Here is a 9,449-nt window from a genome sequence, read left to right as displayed (position 1 = left end):
CCTCACCGGCATGCCCTGCACGTCCCAAACTCCCCCGAGATTCCAGGCAAGTGTTTGAGGTTGCAAGAAGTTAAAAGCTGAGTCATGATGAGCCCAACATCTGGATTACGACAGAGCACACTCACATTGCTCTTCCTCGGGAAGTGATGCTGTATGTGTTTAAATATACACCGCCCAACATGACAGAGCAAACATTACTCAAGGTTGTGACAGGCATTCACCTTTGGGGTAAGAGTGAGCACAACTGCAGGGTCAACAGTTCAGAAGCTTTGGATGGGAAGGAGGGGGGTCTACACAGAAAAAGTTGTTCCTCAGTCTTTGTGATAGGTCTCGGTCCTACCCCATTCACCCAAGAGTCCATAGAAGCCTGTCAGATGCCTGGTTGCAAGGTTCAGTCAGTTCATCATGGTTTATGGAATAAACGTAGCACTCTAGTTATCATTAATAATATTTATTTTGGAAAAATATTTTAAAAATGAATTTCTTCATTAACAAAACGGTAAAAAAAACTCAAATAACATTTGCACAATATTCCATAAATACATTTATATACAAAAAAATATAGTCACATAGACCCGAAGTGCCTTTGTACATATTTACCAAAAAATTTAAATTATAAAAAAACGAACATCACAAAATACTCAAGCTTTACAATTATCATGAAAATATTTTTACAGATTCAAAAAAATAACACACTTTTTCTCACCTAGTAAAAACACATTTTAGTATCAAAAAAGACAATAAAGGCAGTGTTTGTGTCTCTAATTCAAGAAAAGACTGGCTCATAAGAATCCAAAATATACACTTCAGGCAGTGCATGCTTCTTATGTAGTAATTAAGTCCATTCATTTAAATATATATAGAAAAGCAACTGACCATAGTGCAATGATAAAATTCATAAAAGGCAGTGCAACAGTAATCCTTGAACACAGACCCTTGCCTGGTGTCCATCTTGTCTCTTTATTTTGCAGTCACTTTGCTAACTTCAGTAGAGAACCAGCTCAAGCCTGAATTTAGTTTCTCAGCAGCAGTCAGTGAAGGAATCTATCTCCCATTCCTCTTTCAGCAGCATTCATCGGGGCACGTCTCCTCTGAAATTGTTCTGAACAACCACCTTGCCGTATCACCTCTGGTTTACACCTGGTGAGAGAAAACATGAGCAGAGATCAGGAGAGGTTAATGGAAAGTAACAGGAGGGTTGTAGGGCTGCAGCAGACTGGGACTCTTTTGTCTACACCGGGCAAGAACAGATTCTGCATGAAGCTGGCCAAGCGGTAGGTCAGCAGACCACAACCACACTACCACTGTACCCTTGTCTGCAAAAGCTGTCAGACTCATAACATCCACAGCAGTAAGTCACTGAGCTTGTCTTTACAACGTCCAAAGCATAACAAACTCGAGCTGGCTGGATGTCAACAGGTACAAATCACTGCGGCAACATGGAAAAAAGTTTAGCTGCCCTGACATGTGTTAGATGAGGGTTGTGCACGGAGACTTCTCCCTGATGTTCCAACCGCCAGGCAGTATACTAACCTCAGTTGCTATGATGCACTCATCTTTCTCTTCTGATATGACATACACCGACTGGTACTTTGTGTCCTTTGAAGTGGAATATACTGAATCTGGTCGTTTTCTTTCAGAAGTATCACTATTGAAGACAAAAAGAGACAACACAAGTCAGATGGATGTTGCTTAACACTACCTAGAAGACACAAACACACCCTTCCGAGTCAAGCTGGCCCCCCCATACTCAGATGTGAGAAATACCTCTTTAGTTGTACTGCACTTTTCTCCTCTGCCTCCGAATCATACGTTTCACACTTGGCTTCACATTTGCTGTGCTCCTCTTTAACAGAGTCCTCGTTCTTGAGTTCATGCACCAAATTGTAATCCACTGATGGGTATCTTACTTTGTAGCCATTTTTATCAGAGTTATCACTGTGAAAGTCTACTTTCTTATTTGTGTTTTTAATCTGAGTGGCACCAATGACACTTATGGAAATGTCCTTTTCACGCTGGCAGTTCGCTAGGTTGTTCATGGTCTCAGTCTCGCTCCTGCAGGCATCAGGCTGGTGGTGCCTCTTTTGCACTCTGAGCCTGACGCAGACGACCACAGCAGCGCACCCCAGCAGCAGCATGAGGACCAGAATAATCCCGGCGCAGACGGCGATCCAGGGGAACTGGGTGTTCTGGCCTTCCGTGTACTTCTCAGTGAAGTCAACGATGACCGGTCCCTGAGGCGGCTCGGGGAGCAAAAACTGGCAGTTGAGCCCGCCGTACCCCCGGGCGCACTCACAGACATAGCGGTTGTTTCTTTCGTGGCAGGTGGCCCCGTTGTGGCAGGGGTTGTGTTCACACCTGCTCACCGGGGTGCTGCAGTTCTTCCCGTTGTATCCTGGGGGGCACGTGCAAGAATAGTCATTGATGCCATCCTGGCAGGTCCCTCCATTGACGCAGGGAAAGGAGGCGCAGTCGTCCACGTTATCATCACAGTGTCTCCCAGTAAAGCCAGCCTGGCACTGGCATATGTAGGAGTTCCCCAGATCAACGCACTGGGCTCCTGCAAGACACCAAGGGGGACGAGCGTTGAGTGGTGCGCAGCCAGACCCGACAGCCTCCCACCTGCTGCTCTCAGGGTGACTGTCACAACCAGAGGCTAAGGAAAGCTTTCCTTTTTGAGAGGTTAGCTCAATCTTTGCCCAGTCTGATCCACCAGAAAAAAGTATGGGGTTGGTTTTTTTAAGGAAAACATTTGTTAATCAGATCTATTTTTCATTCTCCATCCTATTCAGTTTTTAACATTTCACTCAACATGGACAACAAAGCTAGTCCAGATCAGGTTAACACCACAGTCTCCCATTACAGAGTTTGAGTGGCAATGAATGAGGAGGACTGCAGTAAAGAAAGTCTTTGCTAGTTTAATCAAAACAGGAAGATTACCGTTACCAGATTACAAGTAATAATATTTAGCACTTGTATGGCATTTTGCATCCACAGAGCTCAAGAGCGTCTTTGCAAAACATTTGCAAGTATAATCTTCCACATTTTCATGCATGAAGCTTCAGGCCAAGTTACCTGGCTACAGTCACCCCTTGAGAAAATGCAATCTGCAGCAGTAGCCCAAATCACACCATTACTTTTTAAGTGCAGTTCCTCCACCAAGTCAACTATTGACATGACGTGGATCATGATTGACCTAGTGGGCCTTGTTATGAACTCCAGACCAGAAGCCAAAGTAACTGAATGGTCTCCTTTTAGAAGGTCACTGTAGCATGTTTGGCCTTACCATTAGCACAAGGGCTGGAACTGCAGTAATCAATTTTCTTTTCACAGTTGAACCCAGAATAACCCAGTGGGCAGCGGCAGCTGTATCCCCCATCAGGGTTGTCAGTACATCTCCCACCATTGAAGCATGGTCCGTCAGCACAAGTCATCGCGCTCAGCTCACAGTTTTTACCATAGAAGCCCGGGGGGCAGGTACAAGAATAGCTGTTCTCGAGATCCTGGGAGGAAGAAATGAGAAATTGTCAAAAAAAAGCAACCTGAAATTGCTTTGAAATCCAAAAAGGGATTTTGAAAATCAGTAAAACTGACATTAACTCCTCCCTTGGGGTTTCAGCCGGCACGAGCAACTCAAACTTACAGTGCAGCTTCCACCATTCTTGCAAGGGTTGGCGTCACATTCATTGATCTCAATCTCACAGTTGGAGCCTGTGTATCCAGGTCGGCAAGAACAAGTGTAGCTCCCCTGACCAGTGTTGGTGCATGTGGCACCATTCTTGCAGGGCTTGTGATGGGTGCAGTAGTTCAGGTCTGTAAAAGATTATTTATGTTTTTTTTAAAGAGGGCAGTCAAGATACTTGCTCCTTTGCAAGGCTAGCACAGGGTGGGTGAGCTGGAAATAGTCACTTGCTTTCTGCATTTTAAAACAGATGGTCAGGCAAGGACTGAGAACTCACCCTGGTTGCAGAAAAGGCCACCCCAGCCTTCCTGGCAGTTGCACTGCCATGGCTGCTGACAGGTACCATGGAGGCAGCCTGGGTATCGGATACACTCATCACAATATCGCCCCTGCCAACCCACTCTGCATCTGGGGAAAAAAAAAAAACCAAACATCAACAAAGTCTTGTCAGATTTAGACTTTTCACAGTTGGAAACCCTATCACAAACTCTACAAACACACTGATGTCAGGGATCAAGTTTCCTAAAAGCCCTCAGTGATCCTTCATGTAAGAAAGTCACTGAGTCCAACCGTAGCATCGGCTTTCATTGGTTCCAGCTATTTCTTCCACTTGCTTAGACAGAGCCATGGTTCCAGGTAGTTAATTTGTTTACTCCAGTAACAAACAGCTAAACCTTACACACAGCACTGTAAACTCATCAGGTTAATATTAGTGGCACTGATGTTTGACTTGTAGATTAATACTTTGATCTGACATCACCTGGATTTCTCAAATTACCATCTAACATGTAGCAAGGCATTTAAACAGACCTTCCAAATAACCAGTGGCTTCCTTAACACCAGAGCATCAATGTTAAAGACAAAGAAGGGAGCAGGAGAGGAGTGGAAAACTTACTTGCATTCCCCAGGTTTGTCACAAAAGCCGTGTTGCTCATCGCATCCAGGCAAACAAATTGCTGTAAACAAACCAAGCAGGGAAAGACATCAGCACCAGGGCTGAATGCCTCCCTTTTATACATCCCATCCCGAGAGCACCTTGCGGGTGGGGAGCAAGCCCCTTTTACTAGGTTGGGGCAGTTAAGCACAGCTGAGTTAATCTCTGGAGTCTGCAGGAATATTGATCTCGCCCCGTAACTGGGCACTTTACTTATCACCGGGGATGAGCATTCTTCTTAATACAGTTGCACACAGACAAAAGAAGACTCACAATTGCTCCCTTCCCCACAGCCCCTCACCCCCCTTCCCTTCCCAGTGAGGGTCAGAAGTCCTTTTTTCCAATTCTATGCACACAGCTCCACCTCTTAATATCCCCCGAAAGTGTGTGTGCAGATAAGAGTGGACAGCTGGTGTGCAGGGTGCCAGTGCAAGACAGCTGCTCTATTGTCTATTCTCTCCCAGCAGCTGCCCCACTGCAACAATACCCCGGCCCCGGAGCCAATGGGGCCGGCGGCCGGCGGCCGGCAGCCTATCCCTGCCCACAGCTAATCTATGGCACGCGCGTGATTTCGCTGCAAAAAAACTTTTTTTTTTTTCTTATTCAAATAAATAAGTCTAAAGTTCTTCCTCCCTCCTTCCCCCCTCCTCCGCCCCGCTGCAAAAAGGGGCGGGTGGGTGGGTGCAGCCCTGGTGAAAGAGGTAAGCGGGCCAGCAGGAGGGAGGATGAGGGAAGGGAAAAAAAAAGGGACTTCTGCTCATTACTTTGCCTGGTTATGGAACTCATTAAGCAGGCACTGCAAAGTTTTAATTCAACAAAGCCAGCCAGAGACAATGGCATGCGAAGGGAAGCGGGATGGGGGGGTGGGGGGGGGAGAAAAAGAAAGAAAGAATCAGCGCTGATAATCAGATCGCCTCCAAGTTGGAAAGAATGGAGCTGGGGGCAAGGCAACGGGAAGCAATCTGCAACTGGCAGCTCCGTTCGCTAACGGCAAAACAGTCTTTTTGCATGCATACATAAACACATCTCCCCTGCCCAGTAGGTCTGTGTCACTGTTACAAGCTCTTTCTTTCTGAGAGGGAAAGCAGAGCGAAGGGCATACGTAACAAGTCAAAAAAGACGAACAGTCTTCTTCTTTGCTATGGGAAGAGCAGTGATGTACAGGCATCCAAAAGTGCTGACAGCCCCGAAAGAGCTCATTATCAAAATGCTTCCTTTTCCCCCACCCCTTGACACAACTGGGCTGGGCACTTTTGATCATGGGAAAGGTTGTAGTTCCTATTTAAAGCACTATCAAAGGAAATGCGAGCTCCTCTCCCTGCTGTTTATTGTGCAACATTGTACCATGCACTGCTAAAAGCATCCTAGCAGTCACTAACAGTGTGAATAATCAATCTGGGTTCATTTGCTAGCAGCTCAGCTGAGACCACCACAGTGTAGGTGGGCTTTAAGAAAAACAAAAACACTAGAAGGGAACCAAGAGGCTGGTTTACAGCCTGTAACTGTTTTCTCCCTGCCTGCCTGGCCCTCTGATGAGTGGAGAGGAGCACGCACCCAGTACGTCATCTGCCAGCATACTTCAGAGCCGTGTATACACACAGAGAATGCCATCACATGCTGTGGCAGGAGCGCTGTGTGCATGTTTGGGTGCGCACTGCTACGCATCTACAAAGGGCAGTAATCTTGTACAAAGCTGCAGGTATCTCACATCCCTGACTATCCTCTGTGATATGCGTACTGTCCCAGCTTTTCCTGCTGTATCAACACACCACATTCCTTGACAACTTCAAGCTCAGACATACTTTAAAACTCATGTCCCTCGCTACTTTATTAGCAGTGATGATCATGGCAATGGCACAGAAGAGAGATGGGGAAGAAGCTGAATGTTCTTGTGGCTCCAGGTACAACAATCTCTGTTACTGGCCATTTATGAGTACCCCAAATGAGAAAGGTACAGTCTAGGGGCCAGAGAATGTATCTTGCGCCTCCCAATACTTTTCTCAATACAAAGCGGCAAGACATCAGACCCTAACAAGCCTACCAACAAGCCTGCCGCATGGGTGTTGCCAAAGCCTAGCTCCCTCTCCTGAAGTCATGTATCCTGCAGATGATGATAGCAATGTACCATGGTTGAAGGGATGGCTAGGTTTAGAAAGTAGTCCTGATACATTTTAATAACATCTCAAGCAACTGCTGGATATTTTGCTATCAGATTTCATACCTACAGCAAACGAGCAAGAGTGTAATGTTGGCACTGACATTTTATTCGTTTGAGAAGGGGCTGTCTGCGTTAACTTTCTGTGGCAATGCTGAGGACCTCCCGTCCCCCGCACCAGTAAAGCCCGTGCACAACACCAGACCTCCACCCACTGTAGCTTGGCTCCCCCTGTCCCGTGGGGCCTGATGGCAGAGAAATGCCCATCCCCAAGAGCTCAGGGGACACTGCTGCAACCGGTGCCCAGGGAGACAAGAAGGTGGACACTCACGCTCAGTGCAGTACTGGCCTTTCCAGCCCGGGTTGCAGACTTTTTCGCCACGCTCTCCACAAGTGAAGTGACCAAAGGCATCATCCCGGGGGCGGCAGAAGACAGAACAGCCTTCTCCGTAGTAGTGCTCGTCGCACACGAAGCGATAGGAGTACTTGAGGTCAGTGCGGCCGCTGCTGTGCAGGTCCTGGGACCACTCTTCACCTACCGCCAAGTGCCTCTGGGTGGCCAGGCGGCTGATGAGGCGCTCGGGGTTTTCTGTGTGAAAGTGGAGAGGAGAGGCGTGATTAGGGAGCCCGAAGCAGGCAGGGGGGAGGAAGATGCTCCACTGGGGGTCTCTGGTGGGAGGGGAACCACAGAGGCAGGATGACAGGGCTGCACGCCAGCAGGCTGGCCTCTCTTCCCATGACCTCCCAACGAGGAGCAGGGATGGGATGGGGGGAACATGCTGCACGCGGCAGAGAGAGGGGCCAAGTGGGGCCGCAGGGCTGGGATTATTCTGGAGAAGAGTCTGTTTCCGGGCAGTTACCTGTGGTGAGGTCATCAGGAGAGTCCGTATGCAGAGCTTCAATGATGAGCGAGAAGGTGCCCTGGGGAAAGAAGGAGCGGAGACAACCCACCGGGAGAGCGTGAGAGCAGGCAGGCCAGGGGTCAGCGCCCCCAACCCCCGAAGTTATCAGTCCCCATCCCCCCCCCGACACCCCCGGGGGGCTCGCTGGCCCCTCGGAAAGGCGCTCGCCCAGCTGGGGTGGCCCGGGGTGGGATGTGGGCCGCCCCCTCCCGCGCCGCCCCCCCACTTACGGGCCAGGTGAAGCCGAAGGGGAAGCGGATGGGGTTGCTGAAGGCGGGGTCGGCGCCGCCCGCGCCGTCGGGGACGCTGAAGGAGTTGGCGCCGAGGACGGGGGTGATGGCGCTGCCGTAGGTGCAGGGCGGCTCGGGGGAGACGCTGGCCTGGTAGTGCTTGAGGCAGACGCGGAAGAAGGTCTTGCAGTCGCACTGCTGCAGCCCGCCGCCGGGCCCCCCCCCGCGGCAGCAGTTGCGGTTGCTGAGCAGCCCCTTCTTATTGACAAACTCCTGCAGCTTCAGCTCGAAGACCCCGGAGCAGCCGACCTGCGGGGCGGGGACAGCGGCCGTCAGCCCGCCGAGCAGCCCGCTCCCCCGGCCCCGGCCCGGCCCCGCCGGGCATCAGCGGGCCGGACACCCCCTGCCCCGACGCCCCTCCCCGCTTCTCCCGGCTGCAACAGGCAGCAAGTCCCCGGCAGCCCCGTGGGACCCCCCGGTGCAGGGAACACCGCAGGTATTTCTGCCCCCCGCCCCGCGGGCACTTACCTGGCAGCGGCTCAGCAGCACCGAGAAGAGGGCGAGCGTCAGCAGGAACCGACCTCCCATTTTGGAGGGGCAGCTCTGGTGCCCTCGCGTTCCTGCCCCTTGGCTTCTCGTCACAGGGGAAAAGGGAAAGTGTCTCTCGGGGTTAAGGGAAAAATACAGCGGCCAAAGCCGCTCGCCCCAGCAGAGCTGGAAGAGTTAGTGTCACGGTCTCCTTCTTTCAGGAGTGTCTCTGACTTTTTTTTCCCTCTGTCGATACCTCTACGTATGTAGCCTGTCGGCGACTGACAGCTCTTTCGGATGGTAAAAGAAAAAGGAAGGGGAAAAAATGTTAAAATTAATCTGCTAAACTCTTTTTCTTTCCCAATCCACGATGCTCCTCCTTTTCTTCAGGAAGAAAATTTAAAAAATTAAAAAATAAAAGCAACTTTATTCCCAACAGAGGCAGAGAAGAGGCTTCCCAAGGAAGATTTAAAAAAAAAAAAAAAAAAATCGGCGATCTGGAAATCCCTGCAGTAGCAGCGGCGATAATTCCCGGCGGTGCGGTGCGGTGCGATGCGGGAGCGGCCCTGCTCGGCTGCGCTCCCCTGCGCACGTGGGGGCGGGCGGGTGTCAAACGGCAGCGGCGGCGGGCAGGTCACGTCGGAGCCTTGATCCCCTTTTTTTCTGGGTTTTTTTTTCTTTTTTTGGTTTTGTTTTTTTTTGTTGTTGTTGTTGAGAAGAAGCGAAGCTCTCTTTCCTTGTTGTGGGCTTACTTTTGTTTTTAGAGGAATCCCAGCCAACAAAAATAAGCTCGTGTCTCAATAGCGGCGCACTGAGCGTGTCCGGGTGTGCTCCTACGGGGGAGGGGGTGCCTGCTCTCTGCTCTGCTCTGCTCTGCCGTATTCTGCTCTGCTCTGCTCTGCCGTGTTCTGCTCTGCTCTGCTCTGCGCCGCAGCTCGGCGGCTCTCTCCCAGGGTGAAGCGCTAAGGATCTGCCTCTCCTTGGGCGCCTGCCTCCCTTATATTCCGCCGGCCGCCTG

General features: G+C 50.2%; 1 protein-coding gene across 2 annotated transcripts; it reads right to left on the bottom strand.

Moving 5' to 3' along the window:
* Positions 1 to 435: 435 nt before the first annotated feature.
* On the bottom strand, positions 436 to 9,394 carry DLL1 (delta like canonical Notch ligand 1). Of its 2 annotated transcripts, XM_055810572.1 has the most exons (11): positions 8,432 to 9,393; positions 7,904 to 8,212; positions 7,632 to 7,692; positions 7,103 to 7,360; positions 4,578 to 4,638; positions 3,960 to 4,090; positions 3,644 to 3,813; positions 3,287 to 3,503; positions 1,768 to 2,560; positions 1,534 to 1,648; positions 436 to 1,140 (listed from the first exon to the last, which is right to left on the bottom strand). In XM_055810572.1, the coding sequence occupies exons 1-11, from the start codon at positions 8,489 to 8,491 to the stop codon at positions 1,135 to 1,137; spliced, it is 2,181 nt and encodes a 726-aa protein (XP_055666547.1). In that variant the 5' UTR covers positions 8,492 to 9,393; the 3' UTR covers positions 436 to 1,134. The 2 variants fall into 2 exon arrangements, with proteins under 2 accessions (XP_055666547.1, XP_055666546.1); XM_055810571.1 differs by having other exon boundaries at positions 436 to 1,648; positions 8,432 to 9,394.
* Positions 9,395 to 9,449: the final 55 nt, after the last annotated feature.

This window comes from Falco peregrinus, chromosome 7 (assembly GCF_023634155.1).
Source record: "Falco peregrinus isolate bFalPer1 chromosome 7, bFalPer1.pri, whole genome shotgun sequence".
NCBI classification, from domain to species: domain Eukaryota; kingdom Metazoa; phylum Chordata; class Aves; order Falconiformes; family Falconidae; genus Falco; species Falco peregrinus.
Note: the sequence above shows the minus strand (reverse complement) of the source record. Positions and strands in the feature narration are given on the sequence as shown.

Bases quoted from the DNA above. Each gene is read 5' to 3' on its own strand.
- DLL1 (XM_055810571.1), bottom strand. From the start codon at position 8,491: ATGGGAGGTCGGTTCCTGCTGACGCTCGCCCTCTTCTCGGTGCTGCTG. The intron at 8,213-8,431 runs GTAAGTGCCCGC...CCCGCCCCGCAG, and splicing joins TGCTGCTGAGCCGCTGCCAG to GTCGGCTGCTCCGGGGTCTT. The intron at 3,504-3,643 runs GTAAGTTTGAGT...TCTTCCTCCCAG, and splicing joins AGAATGGTGGAAGCTGCACT to GATCTCGAGAACAGCTATTC.